We start from the raw sequence: 15,695 nt of genomic DNA, 5'->3' as shown, positions 1-15,695 counted from the left end.
TTAGTTTAGGAATGGCTTTTGGCTCGGGGAACTTGGCTGTTTATGCGAGGTCTCCTGGCAACTGGCTCTGTCAGCTCTCCGACGGTAATTGCTTCAAAAAACAAACCAAAAAAACACCCAAAGAAGTGGAGCAATAAACTTTGATACCCTTGACCAGAGTGCGGGGGCAGTTACTCCCCAGCGCGTCAGAGCTGCGTCAAACAGCGTTACAAGCTGCCGAGAAGCTGCCCCGGCTCTGCGCCGGCCTCCCACCTCCACTGAGGCCCGCGGCGGGGCCTCAGGGCCGCTCTGCTGCGGCCGAGACGACGGCCCCCAGGCGGAGCAAACGGCCATGCAACCTCACCCAGTGTCAGTTACCGCGACCGCCCGAGGCTGGGCTACCTCACGCCCGATGCAAACGGGTGAATCGGAGAGACCTGGGTGGGAGTGAAGCACAACTCCCCAGCTGGCGCCAACGGCCGGGCCGGAGGGACCTGGACAGCCCCATAGGACGTCTTCACTTGATCAGCAGCCCCGCTCTGCCACCATGGGCGGGCTGGGGCTGCTCCGCTGGGGCTGCTCCCCCGGCTCTGTCCTACCCCCTCCCCCCCCGCAGCAAGCGCGTGAGCTCGGTTACCCGGCAGCGGCGCTGCGTGACGTACCGTGACACAAACTTAGCGCGTCTGCCGCCCGCCCTCCTCGCGCCGGAAGGGCTTTGGCGCCGCGGTGACGTCGGCGCTTCCTTCTTTCCCAGCGCGGCCGGAGCGGAGGTAGGGTTGCTGCGGTCGGATCTCTCATCCGCTGCCATCCGTCCCTTACTGGCGGCACGACCTCCGCTGCTGTCCGTCATGGCTGTGTCCCGGTTCTGCCCCGCACTTTCCCCCGTGCCGGGAGGGACTGGGTTGCTGCGCGGCGGCGGGGTGCTCGGACTGCGGCCTGGTGCGGCAGGGCCGGGCACTAGTGGCAGTGGCGATAGGGGGAAGGGAAGGGGAAGGGAAAAGGGGCCCTCACTGACAGCAGCGCTACCGTTAAGTGTCTGCCGTAGGACACCATGGGCCGTGTGATCCGGGGCCAGAGAAAAGGTGCGGGTTCCGTTTTCCGCGCCCACGTGAAACACAGAAAGGGTCCGGCCAAGCTCCGCGCCGTCGACTTCGCTGAGAGACATGGGTACATCAAGGGCATCGTCAAGGTAGGGGCAGACCCATCGCAGCGGGTGTCCTGGGGGTCTGCGGCGGGTGCCCGTCCCGAGATGCTTTGGGATGCGCCTCGGGGGATGCGCGGGTAGAAGGGCCTTTACCAATCTTTCTCTGTCGCTGAGGGCCCTGCACTTGGTTTGTGTGAGGACTCTGAAGTTCTGTCGGCTGACCTGGAAGCCGTTTGGCTGTTCCTTATTCGGGCTTCTTATGTTTTGTTAAATAAGTCACGTTCTTTGTGACTGCTTCTTGTTTATGACAGTATTTAGACTACAGAAGCTAGCAGCACGTATACAGCAGTGTGGTTTTCTGTTAAAGCTTTAGAAATGCAGGAATTTGAGTCTGCTTTTAGATTATCAAAGAGTTGCCTGTACCTCCTGAAATGTGTCGGAGAGTTGTCCACGTAGTTGATTCTGTCTTTAAAAACACTAGCGATTGCAGACACTAAATAGCATCCAACATCCTCATCCTGAGCAGTAAGGGTAAGGCAGTACTTTTGTTTGGAGTGTTTTAGGTGTGCTGTAGGTTAGGTTTCTTGTCAGTGACTTCGACTGCAAATAGTGCTACTGGGTGCCTAGGTGCTCTGAACAGCTTCCTGTCTCTTCAGGCCTTAAGAGCAAGGTCATCATCAGGCTGTACGTAGAATGAACTTTCTTCACACACTAATTGAATTTGATGATGAAAAGTAGATAGGTAGGTTTGATTTCAACACATGTAACACTCATGTGGGGGGCTTTGACCAACAGGGTTGAAAACAGCAGGAAAAATGTTACCAGTGGACACAAACAACAGCTTGAGTTTTCATAGAAAATAGACACATCTTGAAGAGGTTTAGTTGCTTGCCTGCCATCTAAGGAGGTAGCTGTGTGCTGGAATCTCAGCATGTTTCAGGGACAGAACTGACATGTTTTTCCAAGAGAAAAAAGAAGAGTAAGTCTGTTGTTCCCCATTTAGGGACTTACATAACTTCACAATACTTTATATCACAAAGTTAGAAATCAGAGTGCTGGGAACACTTCCATTCTAAGAAAACACCTCAGAGAAATTGCTGCTAGCATCCAGCTTTATTTCTGCCAAAAGGTGAATAGACAATGAGTGAAAGTGAATGTCCAGATGTTGAGAGATCTGTGTCTGCAGAATGTCAGGAATAAAACAGTTCAGACATGGCTAATTTCAAGCAGCACACCTAACCAGACTCAAAATTTCCTGATATGGATACTTGAGGTGGTATTCTTACAGACATGAACCTTCAACTCATTTGCTCTGAGAAAGGATTCCAGTAAGAGTGATCTCACTAGTGACCATTTCCATTTTTTCCTAGCTCTTTGGTCTCTGACGAGCCATGATAAATGCTGTAGGCTGTTCTAAAAGCACATCTGCTTTTCAACAGGACATCATCCATGACCCTGGCCGAGGCGCTCCGCTTGCCAAGATTGCCTTCCGTGACCCATACAGGTTTAAGAAGAGGACTGAGCTGTTCATTGCAGCTGAAGGGATTCACACTGGTCAGTTCGTTTACTGCGGCAAGAAAGGTGAGTTGAGGTGGAGAGTGTGTTGCTTGGGCAGTTTTGGAAGGCTGCAGTAGATGCCCTCTGAAGCTCAAAATGTTTAAGTGCAGTTGGGAGCCATCACAAAGTGGTAGCTTCCACTAACTTCAAGCAAACCTAGATCTCCTTTTAGGAAATTGCAGTCTCCTCATGCAGCCTCTTTTGGTTTGCAGGCCCAACTGCAGTTCTTTCTCAAGTGTTTGGATTGTTCCATCTGGAGTCAAACACTAAAGAATGCCCTTGCCTGCAGCTGAACTACTTACGTGGTGCCCTTCTGTGCACAGAGGCCCACATTGAACAGAACTGTAATTCAGGTGCCGGAGTCTGGATGAAACTGTTAATGCTCCGATTGCTCTTTGCAGCTCAGCTGAACATCGGCAATGTGCTGCCTGTTGGCACCATGCCGGAAGGCACCATCGTGTGCTGCCTCGAGGAGAAACCTGGTGACCGTGGAAAGCTGGCCCGTGCGTCTGGCAACTACGCCACTGTTATCTCTCACAACCCTGAAACAAAGAAAACCAGAGTGAAGCTGCCTTCTGGCTCCAAGAAAGTGATTTCTTCTGCAAACAGAGCTGTTGTGGGTAAGGAGTGACAGCTGTGGACTTCTCACTGAGTTTACGTGCTGCTGAGCAAGCTTTCAGACAGGGCTCCAGTTTTTATTAGTGTGAAAATAGCAATTTTACAGGCTGGACCCAGGGCTGTGCATTCTGCACAGGTGTCTAAGTTTTATGCCTGCATGACTTCAGCTTAATGGTGATGTAAATCTGGAGGTGGTCTGGCTAGTGAGAGGGCAGAAAAGTAGGGGCTTCTTGTGCTCAAGCTGTGGTGGCGCTGCTCAGTACTTGGGGAAGAAGCTCTGCAGGTTCTTGATGGTGTTGATGGTTTCCTGCTTTTAATACAGCTACTGAGCCTGTAGGGCTAGTGCTGGAGGTGTTTGCTGTCAGTTGGGTGAAGTATTATGGAAGGTCTGAAAGTACCAAGAAGCAGAGGTTTCACCAGGTTTGTTGTGTGCTTGACTGGCAGTTGAGGTGGCTGCTGTACTCACTTGCCTGCCTCTAATTAGAAGACACCAAACTGAGTAGTCTGTGGTCTGTTTAGTAAAATAGACTAAATAAATAAGTGGGTATTAAACCTTGGAAGTTCCCTGAGCTCTTTGAATTCATACTTCAGCTGAAAAACTGTTACCCAAGAAATAACGCTGGTAATGCTTTAGAAAGTGTTAAACTCAATCCTACATGAAAACCAGTAAAAAAGGCAGAACAGTTCCTGTGTGGCTGGTAGCTCAAGTCTAATCTCAGTGCTAGTGTTAGGAGGAAAATACTCACCTGAATACACAGCTGGTGGGATTGTTTGAGATTAGTCTTTGGGATCTTATCCTTAGAACTTTGCATATTGCTAGGAATTACAGAATCATAGAATTGTTAAAGTTGGAAGGGACCGCAAGGATCACCTAGTTCCAACCCCTGTGCCATGGGCAGGGACACCTCACACTAGATCAGGCTGCTCAGAGCCACATCCAGCCTGGCCTTAAAAACCTCCAGGGGTGAGGCTTCTACCGCCTCCCTGGGCAACTTGTTCCAGTGTCTCACCACCCTCACAGGGAAGAACCTCTTCTGAACATCCAATCTGAATATACCCATTTCTGTAAGTGCTTAAACACTTTGGTTTGCACTTCTGTCTATTTCATGCTGTCATTCCTGCAATTTCCCCCCCCCCAGGAATTGTTGCTGGTGGAGGTCGTATTGACAAGCCCATCCTGAAGGCTGGCCGTGCCTATCACAAGTACAAGGCAAAGAGAAACTGCTGGCCGCGTGTCCGTGGTGTGGCCATGAACGTGAGTGGAGTTTTCACTTTGCTTTTATATGGGCAGGAGCCTTATGTGCATCTGCAAATGAAGCTTTGCAGGCCACCCTGTAACTGCACCTTTAATTAGGGCAGTTAGCAGCACCTGATCATTATTTTGCTATATGAAAAATGAAGGAGCTATGTTGTTTTGCTCCCTTAAATCAGTTTATTGCTGTTTAAATGTAATTACTAATTTCTGTTGTTAATTCTACTGCTGACTTGCTTTCCTTTTCAACAGCCTGTAGAACATCCCTTCGGTGGTGGTAACCATCAGCACATTGGCAAGCCTTCAACCATCAGGAGAGATGCTCCTGCTGGGCGCAAAGTTGGTCTCATTGCTGCCCGTCGTACGGGTAGGCTGCGTGGAACAAAGACTGTGCAAGAAAAGGAGAACTAAAGACCCACCATGGAGTTCACAGAATAAACTTCTAAAACAGAGCTTGTGTGAAGTCCCAAGTTCTCTGTTGTTGACCTGTGGCTAAAAAAGGGGGGTAATACTCAGCCTTCAAGTGGGGAAGCTGTGCCTGGAGATAAGGTTCTTCCCCCTCCCCACCTCAGAGCATGGTTTCCTTCAGGTGGTGCTGCAGGCTGGAGGCAGGCTTTGTGAGGCACTCCAGTGCCCAGGCATCATCTTAACACTGGCCTAGTTGTGTGGTCATTTGGGCTTCACAAAGCATTACAGACTGGTCCCATAACCCCTTGGTTACCTGGTTTAACCATGGTCTAGCTGAAATGGTTCCAGGGTGCTTGGTTTCCTAAGCTCACAAGCTCTAACACAATTGTTTTCCCCTTGTATCTTCTATGTTTCTTGGGAGGAAAAGCTTGTGAGAGGAGTAGAACTCTTACAGAGGAAACAGTTGTCACATTCTTTCTGAACCACCAAGCTTCATCTGAAACAAAAATACCTTGTTCTGAGCACAAATTCTGAAGTATTGCAAAACTTGCCACATTTACTTGTGGGCAAACAGCATCTAAATCCTTCCCTTTGCAGACTGTTCCTTGTGGCGGGGAGGGTACCCAATCTGCAGGGGCTCCCTGGCACATGTGTACCCACTGCAAAAAACCAGCCAGGGATGAGTGTGTTCCTGGCCTGCTGCAGCTCCAAGGCAGTGCCTTCAGCCAGTACCAGAGAAGCAGGCAGATACAGGTTCTCAGTGCTGTCTTACAGACTTGTCAGCTTGCTGTGATTCACTCCCTTGTAGCTGGAAGCATTTCTGGAATAGGCCTGGATTCCTCTATAGCCTAGATGGTGCCAAACAGTACAGCAGCAATCCTTTGGAGAACATAAGGAATGCAAAAGCCTGTTTTCACAGCAACAGCTTCTTTTCCCTGAAGGTGTGGTTGTTCACATGCCCCCTGTAGTGATGGGAGTCCAGTGCACTGCAAGGCAAGAAAAAAAGTTACTTTCTATAATGCTGTAGCTGGCCACATGTGTCAAGAGAGGGATAGGTGATTAAAAGCATGCACCCTGAAGAAAGACCAGATGACATATTGGAGAAAATCTAAAAGGCAGTGACAAGTTTGTTGGTTTTTTTTTTTCCTGCTTCTGAAGTTCATGTCTTGTTTGTGCTGGGAGGCAAGAAGCCCTTGCTTCTCTGCCCATATTCTCCTGACCATCTAAATTTAACACTTCTCTCAAACAATATCAGATGCCACCCCCCAGCAGGATGAGGGAGGTGGCTCTCCCCCTCTACTCTCAGTGAGGTCCCATCTGGAGTACTGCAGCGAGTTCTGGTGCCCTCAGCATAAGAGGCTGAACTGCTGGAGTGGGTCCAGAGCAGGGCCACGAACATGATCAGAGGGCTGGAGCACCTCTATAGAGACAGGCTTTGAGAGCTGGAGTTGTTCAGCATGAAGAAGGCTCTGAGGAGACGTTTCAGCAGCCTTCCAGTACATGAAGGGGGCCTACAAAAAAAACAGGAAGGGTTTTTTTTCCAAGAGCTTGTGATAGGATGAGAGGAAATGGGCTGAAGCTTGAGGATAGATTTAGACTATATGCTAAGAAGAAATTTTTTTACAGTGAGGGTGGTGAGACACTGGAACAGGCTGCCTGTGGAGGTCATGGATTCTCCCTCACTGGAGGTGTTAAAGGCCAGGTTGGATGAGGCCTTAGCAACCTTATCTAGTGGAAGGTGTCCCCCAGCATGGCAGGGAGGTTGGAACTAGATTAATGTCCTTTCCCAACCCAAACTATGAGTCTGTGAATAGTATTAATGCTACTATTAGTAGATTCAGATTGGATGTTATGAAGAAATCCTTCACCGTGAGGGTGGTGAGACAAGGAAAGGTGTTCCCTAGGGAGTTGGTGGATCCCTGGAGGTTTTTAAGGCCAGGCTGGATGTGGCTCTGGGCAACCTGATTTAGCCTATGACAGGGAATTGGATGATCCTTGAGGTCCCTTACAACCCTAACAATTCAATGATTCTATGATTATGGTGTCATTCCACCAAACAGGAACAATTGCTTCTGTTGCAAGTAACTGCTAGTAAGTGAAGAGCACTCCTTACATGAACGTTTGCATCCTACAGGCCCTAATGCACACAATGCATTGTAGCTGCTCCTTTGGAAAGTCTGCTTGGAAACGAAAGCCAGAGTTCCAAAAAATCCCAGAGCATATTCAAAACATTGCCCCACAGTTCTGCTGAACAAGGAGCTGATGGCAGCTGGCTAAGGATGTCCATTTGTCCTCAGAGGAAACCTTTAAGTGCATGAATAGGTTGTGAAGTGGTCCCTGGGGCCTTGCACATTTCAGAGCAGTAGGACAGGACTGCTTGGACAAACTGAACCAGAGGAGCAGCTGAAGTCAGAGGTAGAATTTTATGCAGCTTGAAAAATTTGCAGGGAGCTCTCCTGTGTGTACACACAGAGCAGGAATTATAATTACAAGCATTGGGCTGCAGAAACCCTCTGGCTCTGGTGGAACTGCACCATGAGGATGCTGAAGGTGGCACAAAAGCCACCCACACCCGCTGGAGCCCTCAGCCTCCATAGCACAGAGCCAAGTCCCTCAGAGCACCTTGGAGAGGCATGAAAGAAGCAGCTTCTCAGTGAAACTGTGGGTGGTACCTACAGCCACAGCTGCCAAACAATCTAACCAGACAAAATACAGAACAACAATATCAGAGCTTAATTCTTTCAGAGGGGAAATTACTTTGGAGACTTTAAGGCCAGTAACATGTAACTTAAATTAAAAAAGCCACAGTGATATTAGCCAACAACCACCACAGCACAAAACACATTCTCCAGGGGCAAAATGGGTACTAAAAATTTATGAAAAGAAATGGGAGGAAGAGGGAATTAAATAAAGGGAAAGACTGAAAAAAAAATCAGAGGCTCTAAAGAAACCAATCTAAAAGGAAGAAAATATCAATAAATTGAAATTTGTTTTCCAAACTGAAGGTCTAACTTAAAAGTAGAGGGTAGACTCCAGCAGATTTCACAACAGGGAAAATTAACTAACAATGTGATACAGAAAGAAGAATAAGAAAAGCCAAAGCACTCCATAAAATACGGCATCATGAACAAACTTACCTCAGCCTGGGAAGATCTGTGAAAGCACTGAATAGAAAATGAAAATGGGACTGAAGTTAACATCAGCTGCTGGCTTCTGTCAACTGCATGGACTCAGCCACCTGTGGCAAGCAGGAGGTTCAGCTTTGAATTTACACTGCAGAGAAGCAGGATACCTTAGCTGGAAACGTCCTCAGTGTAAGGTTGCTCCTTGCAAACAATAGAAACATGGTGCCAAGAAGTGGGACAGTATTCAGAGAATCAACAAATCAAGAGCCTTTTGTCACTGGGACCTGGTGTATTTTACTACTATCTATGGCTGGTGCTGGGATTCATGGTGAGAATCTTACCAGACAGTGAAGTAAACTGATTTGAAATAGCCCTGCTTTGTTTCCAGCCTTCAATGGTATTGCCTCTGTCCTGCAGCACGCCGATGTCTGCTGCACTCCCGCATTACACAGCTCGGGTACCATTGATGCCATAACATGCCAATAGAAAGAATTAAATTACAAGCATCCCCATTCTGTTGCCTTTCCCTACACCTGCAGGAACCACCAGTTTCCCCCCACGCCCCAGCAAGGTCGTCCCTCCACCCTCAGTTCTAAACCCCACTCACTGTTGAGAAGTTGCTGACAGCAGGAGACAGAACCACTAACCTGGTGGTGAAGGAAATGGACTTCCGAGCTCCCAGCTGTACTGAAGCAGCTTTAATACCAAAATCCCTCTGAACCCAAGTTAGCAAAATAAATGCAAACCATGTTCAATAGAAAACACAGGGCACCCTCGCATGCTTTTGTGCTTCTCTTACCCCACTCACTCCTAGCAGTATTATTCTAAATGTGTATCATATTCAGCAACCTTTCATCCAAAACAGCTGTTGGTATCAGCATGACAGACTACAGAGTTATTTGCTCATATACTTTGTGTCCAGGGTATTTACTTCATGGACGAGTTTCTCAGTGCCCAGCTGTAATGCTGCATAGGGCAGGGGACACGAGTTACTACACATGCAGCCAAACTTCAAGACCTACAGCCATGCTTATTATTGAAATACTAACAAAAATCTCCCCTAAAGATTAGGATGGCTACAAGGGCATCAGGAATCTTGAAATAAAAACTCTTTCTTTAGACTTTCTTAACAGTGTATGGAGAACCACCAAATTCTACCTAACCATCAATGTACATTCCCCCACACTAGGCAGTTTCAAGGCTCAGCTTGACAGGGTGCCAGGCATCTTGTTTAAACTGTATCCTTACCCTGAAAGGCTGGACTAGATGATCATGTCTGGGTCCACACACATCACCTGCTCCCCCTCCCCACAGTCAACAGGGGCATCCCCAACTAGATCAGGTTGCCCAAAGCCCTATCAAACCTCACTTTGAGTATCTCCAGGGATGGGGCCCCAACCACCTCCCTGGGCAACCTGTTCCAGTGTTCCACCACCCTCATAGTAAAGAACCTGTTCCTAACATCCAAGAATCCTTGAGGTTCCTTCCAACCTGGTATTCCATGAATCTATCACAAATTTTTGATCATAACACCCTCATTAACATTATTGTCCCCTTCCAATCTACTGCTCCATTGATAGCTGTTGCACAGACAGCACACAACTCTAGCTTGAGCTGAGGCACACATGGCAGGAACATGACTTTATTCATAGATGGGCAAGGATCTCCTCTCTAGTGCTTTCTCTACCACCTCCCAGTTCTGCTGGGACACCCACAAACTAACTGCCCACCTTTGATAAATCAGAAGAGGACAGGGGGTGCATTTCTGGAGGATCCACAGCTTACTACACTCCAGTGCAGGGAGGGAGGGAAGAAATACAAATGGAGAAGCAAGGAAACAGTCAAAGGTAGGAAAAGGTCACAGAAAATGCATCCAGAGAACTTTCTAGGGGAGAAAAAAAGAATAAGAAAAAAAAAAAGGGGGAAACAAGCTTCAGCACTACAGTTGTAATGCTGACTTCATATTAAAGTCAGCAGGTGAGTATCAAAACCAAGAGAAATGCTTCGGGCTCTATTTTCAGCTAATGTAAAAACCACAGGAGTCCAAATTCTAAAAAGCGTTAGGTAGTTGGGTAATCAATAAATCATAACATTGTTTCACAGTGCCCACAGAAGTTGCACTAAAAAGTTGCTTTTTTTTTTTGGCCTATGGTGTGAATGAATTCTGAGGGAAATGTGAGAAGGGAACGTATCCGTGGGAGTTGCTTTACGTTCCTCCTGCCTTCATCAAAATCTTTCTTCTCCTACTTTATAGCAAACCCCCCCCCCCCCCCCAAACTGGTAATCATATATTGAGAAACACCCAAAATTTACCTTGAATTCCTGGTTTTGCCAACATGCTGATATCCAGAGAATTCTCATCCACATCCACTCAGGTTACATCAGCTCAACAGGGCTATGATAAACTGCTTTCACAGATGTCTTGTCTTTTTTTATTTAATGTTAATACTACAAATTCCCAGCAATTTGCCATTGCTTTTTTATTGTCATTTACATGTCTTCAAAGCCAGTGCCAAGAGCAAACATAGTAAACCAGAGGTTTCCATTAGCTCTTTGTTACAGCCATTTCAAGTTTCTTTACTTCGCTCTGGTAGAGCAAAGCCAACAGGCAATTGGCACATTGGGAAACTTGGGTAACAGCAGCTCTCCAGCAGCCTGCATTGGCTTTGGACAGCCTGAAATGGGAAAGGACACCTGCCCCTGGAACAACCACTTCGTATCCAGGAGAAGTGCAATTTACAGAAGCCTTTGGCCCTCAGCATGAAGGTGGAGTGACCTCCAGGAACATCTGCACGCAGCCAACTCTTCTCCAGTGACTACAGCAAAATTGAGTCGGTCCTTATGTGCTACAAGAGATTCAAAGGCAACAGTGAACCTGGCTACTTTCCTGAGTTAAGGACACTCCAGCTTTATTTCCCTGTCCATCACAGCAAGTCTCTTCCATCAAGAGCTTTGTTATATTTCAACAAATTCAACACAAGAGTCCTCTACTAGCCCATTCTTCAGTTAAGTCCACATTTTATTTATGGTTTGCTGTTGGTACTTCAATCAGATTTATATATACACAATCTAAAACCTCCATCAAAATCATGTTGACTGCTCTGAAGACTGAGAGAAGCGACACGATCGAAGTTTTCTTCCACAGCTCTATGGTTAAGTCTACATTCCCCCAGCAGTTTTTTTGGTTCAGGTAGCAGAATTGTTCAGAAAGCCAATGCCAGGCCTCTCTCAGACTCAGAGCGGAAGGGTTACACAGTTCTGTTCCAGCATGTCAATCTTACACACAACCACGGTACCAATCAGAAACATTTCCTCCTAGGTAGTATCTTTGCAGCATGCTGGGTTTTCACAGTCTGACATCACTCTCTTTCTAAAGGCTCACATCATCAACATGGCAAGAAATTGAGATGCCTTCCTGCAGCTGCATCATTTGAACAGCATCAGCTGCGAGAGGATGGCATGCTGCTTCACGTGGGTAAAGAGGCAGCATGAGAGGCTGAGTAGAAGTGCTTGAGATCATGTGGTGCCACCTGAAAAAATGCCAGTTTCTTCATCTTGATGCAAACAGCCTTCCCTGCTCTTGGAGTCATGTTTCAAATTATTTCACACATCCCTAGGGGGAGGCAAGGACTGCCCTGGGCCTGCATTGCAGACAGTCTGACCAGGTACTCCTGCACCCACATTGGCCTGACCCAGAAGAAACTGTCGTGCTGCTAAGGCCACTTGCTGGCCTATCAGCCTGCAGCAGCTCGGCAAGGAATGTCAAGAGGTAGAAAGTATTAACAGAAAAGGTTGTGAAGCCTCTTGCTCAGCACTCTCCCTGTCTTTATTAACTCAGAGGATTCAACTCAGTACAGATCTTAGAGAAGAAAAACAACAGAAAATGCTTTATATGCTACTTAGCTTCCTGCTAGACATCAGGCCTTCAGTGCCTGGGGAAGCCTGCCGTTCAGAATTCACAATGGGAAGGCTCCCACTCAGCTGCTACTAGTGGTGTGTGAGCCCAGGCAAAGCATGCTCAACACCTTGTTCCCAAGGGATTTCATGTAGCATGACCTCTTCTCCCTTCAGTGGCCTAAAACTTCCATTTCTACCATTTCACCTGTTCTTAATCATGCAGGACAGAATTTGTGAGCATCATGAAACCTGAAAGACCCAGTCTTCATGTTCTCAAGCTTTTGAATTGGCTTCCAGAAGACTTTCTAAGGACTCTAGAGCACCTATCAGATATTTAAATACAATAAAGTATATTAAGAAGCGTCAAAGTTTTCAACCAGCTGTTTATTCCAAAGTAGATTCCAGCAAGACCTACCATTTCTATTCGTCTGTTGAAACTGTTCAAGCTAGAAAATACAGGAAAAGCCTCCAACCAACCAAGCAACTCCACACAAAACTCAAGCTACAAGGTGTTTGAATTCAAGACTGCCATCATCAGCATGAAGCTTTCGTACCTCACAAATTCTGAGATGCTTTAAGAGATGACAAAGCCCACCTGGGTCAAGGCTGTGGCTGCTGCTACTGCACTATAAAAGACTCCAGTTTGGAAAGCCAGGCTGCCTGGTGAATGTGGCTATTTTGTAGCAGCTAACAGCAGGTGTAGGTAGAAAAGGAGGTAAAAACCCATCATGGCAAGTGAAGTGATTTGATTCCAAGGAAATACAAAAATATTAAATAGAATATGATCCTCAGAGTGAGAAACTGTAAGAAAGAATCCCAAGAAACGATGGACAGGAATTTAGAGAGTGATGGACAAGAACTGAGCAGCATTTCAACAAATAAAACTACAAAAAAGGCCAATACCCTTAAAACCTCTCGCCACAGAGGTGTAACGACAGAAAAATGTCACTGCTTGCTTAACGGCTCAGGTGAAACCACACTTGGAAAGCATTCATCTAGTCCTGGTCATTGCACAAAACCACAAACAGCATGTGAGGAAAATGAAAATGGAACTGGCTTACATGGGGGAAACAAACACTGAAGATTTTGCTCTGGCAAGGGCTAATGGCGACTTAACTGCAAGTGTAGTTGCAAGCTGCAAACTGTGCAGCTGACATTGCTTAGGGCAACATAAACAAAGTCACTGTAAGAGCAGTTATCAATTAACAATAAAAATTAGCAGACATTTGAAATAGTAGAGAGGCAGAGAATGATCTTACTTTCCTGCACTGATTAGATTTTGGATGAATTCACAGAACCCCCTTATTTATTTATTCCCCCACCACAACCCCCCACTTCTGTTTTCTTCATTCACAGTTAGTTCATTGTTAGAAACTAGCAGACATTCCTTTGACCACTGAAGAATGTCAACTGTCATGTCAGAATTGTGCTGATGTAATTAAGGCTATTCCAAATTCTCCTACAGAAACAGCCTGTAGGTCAGTTTTGTTACCAAAAAGTGGCTTTAAGGAATTCTTGAGCTAAAAAATAGCGTTGGGTGTTTAAAATCTGACAAAAAATTAGCCCTTATTCAGGAGTGTTTTTCTCCTTCAGAAACTGGATGTCTGTGCTTTTTAATTTCATTGTCTGCAAATAACTGTAAATAAGGTAAGTAAGACAGCTGTCTTCTGTGCCACCCCCTGACTTATCTGGCTTGAGCCATGCCACACATCACCAACTCTTATGGTGATGAAGTCAACAGGATTCATATAAATGCTGTTGAAATTCATGGATCCACCACAGCTAGCACTGGTAAATCAAATTACCAGTGGATGAGGGTCTCTGAATTTAGGTGCTGGAATCTATGCCAACACACTTCTGTGAACAGCCCACCATAATAGACACCACAGGAGCAGAACTGAACACCTGAAGGACAAAAAAGAACGGATGCTTGGCAACTTGAACCAGTTGCTCTAAGGGAAATTTTTCTACCTTAAAATCAAAAAGACTTTCATAGAATGAACCTTAAGAAGTTACATAGCGTAAAAACTGACAGTGCTCAGATTAGGTTAAAGCCCTTTTAGTGCAGTAGAGCTGTCTAGTCTGTAACAGAGGACAAGCCTCAGCATAAATAAAAGTATTTACATGACAAACCCCAAAGAGCAATAGGAAGAGGATAAAATAAACAGCCTAACACAGCATGGAGGGTATATATAGGGTGCGCTGCTTGGGCTGCTGCACAGAGATCTTTACTACGTTGGTGTAAACTGATTCTAGCTGCAAGCCAGAAAGAAAAAGCACTGAGCTTTAAATAGCTGTTTGCTGTCGTCTTCCTCATGAGACCACTTGGCAAGAGGGATGAAAAATCACATAGACAGGTGTAGCTGGGTTTCTTTCACCTTGCTGTCTACTGTAGTACCACTCTGCAGCATACAGTATTTACTAGGCAGTTCCCTGCCTCTTGCACAGAAAGTTTCTATCTTGCTCTAGGCAGAAGACAGGTTCATATTTTATTCCCAAACCCACTGAGTAAAGTGCTACCACGAACATGACAGAGAGCAAGAGGAGTAAGAAGATAGGGAACCAAAATTATTGTTGTCCTGATGACATTGTGCTGGCCCAGGGCCACAAACAAGAAACTCTCACATCTGTTTTTAAAAATGCCAGGTCAGCATCAGCATCTCTGCCTCCCAAAAATTAAGGTGTGTGTCTTTCACCAGAGGGGCGAGTGTGCTTTCAGCATGGATTTGCAAGTATGGACCAACAAGGTTTAACTAAGCTATTTAAACACTTAATCAGTTACTCTGCAAGTTTCTTAACGCACCACTTCTCCCTCTCACTTACACAGTCTTTAACTTCAAATTGCAGTTAAACTTGCTGCATTGAAAGCCTCACTGCAATGCCCAGTAACTGAAACACACAGCAACAAAAACATTGAGCCACTTTGCCTTGACACAGCTTATCACTCTGTTCATTTCTGGCAAAAGGCTTGGAGGTAGACGAAATTATTGAAACCAAAAAAACCCAAAGTAAATTGCTACAGCAGCCAACTTTTGCCCATTCTAGCTTTGGCAGGGTGGTTAATATAATTTTTCTCCTGGAACTTTGGAAATACATAGCAAGTTTTAGGATCTCAAATGCTTTTCCATGACGCATATGCTAAAACACACAAGCTAGGCACAACAAAGTGGCTGAGAAGGTGTAACAGCAATTAACTAACACAATTTTCTCATGCTGTCTGAAGTAAAAATCACCCTCTGAAGAGGGGGGGAAAAAAAATAGTGTGGAATTAATTTTTTTTTTTCTGGCTCAATTTTACCTAGATATAGTAGCTTTAAAAAGAGAGAACTTAGCATTTTCAGAGCTGGCAGATCGAAGGGGAAGTACTATGAAAAATTCCAAATCAAACCCAAGTCCTTCTCTGTTTGTGCATCATGGTAAAAGCAAGTTCTGCAAGGCAAACAAGCTTGTACCCAACCCTGTGCAAGCTCATTGTTGTCTATCGGCTCAACACAGCTGTAGGGGACCAACTTTGTGATCAAAACTTAGTACACCTACACAAATAGTAACTGATTTTGTCTATAGCTGTACAAGCCAATTCTACAAGAAGGGAGAAATTCTGCGTAGTAAGGTTATGGATTTCCCCCCAGGTTGAACTGCACATTAACCACCACCACACAGCATCACCTCTGAATGTTCAGTTTCTGTGCACTGGATGTTAGATTGTCAGAAAACG

General features: G+C 46.0%; 1 protein-coding gene across 1 annotated transcript; it reads left to right on the top strand.

The window, feature by feature from the left end:
* The first annotated feature begins 1,008 nt into the window (after window positions 1–1,008).
* RPL8 (ribosomal protein L8) lies at window positions 1,009–5,002 on the top strand. Its single transcript, XM_009904247.2, has 5 exons — window positions 1,009–1,168; window positions 2,563–2,704; window positions 3,082–3,300; window positions 4,438–4,553; window positions 4,803–5,002. Exons 1-5 carry the CDS (start codon window positions 1,031–1,033, stop codon window positions 4,959–4,961), a joined length of 774 nt encoding a protein of 257 aa, XP_009902549.1. The 5' UTR covers window positions 1,009–1,030; the 3' UTR covers window positions 4,962–5,002.
* The last annotated feature ends 10,693 nt before the right edge of the window (window positions 5,003–15,695 follow it).

Source organism: Dryobates pubescens, chromosome 12 (genome assembly GCF_014839835.1).
Source record: "Dryobates pubescens isolate bDryPub1 chromosome 12, bDryPub1.pri, whole genome shotgun sequence".
NCBI lineage: Eukaryota > Metazoa > Chordata > Aves > Piciformes > Picidae > Dryobates > Dryobates pubescens.
This window is presented reverse-complemented; position numbering and strand designations above follow the sequence as displayed.

Coding starts and splice junctions, on each gene's coding strand:
- RPL8 (XM_009904247.2), top strand. CDS start 1,031: ATGGGCCGTGTGATCCGGGGCCAGAGAAAAGGTGCGGGTTCCGTTTTC. Junction 1,169..2,562: donor ACATCAAGGGCATCGTCAAG/GTAGGGGCAGAC, acceptor GCTTTTCAACAG/GACATCATCCATGACCCTGG. Junction 4,554..4,802: donor TCCGTGGTGTGGCCATGAAC/GTGAGTGGAGTT, acceptor CCTTTTCAACAG/CCTGTAGAACATCCCTTCGG.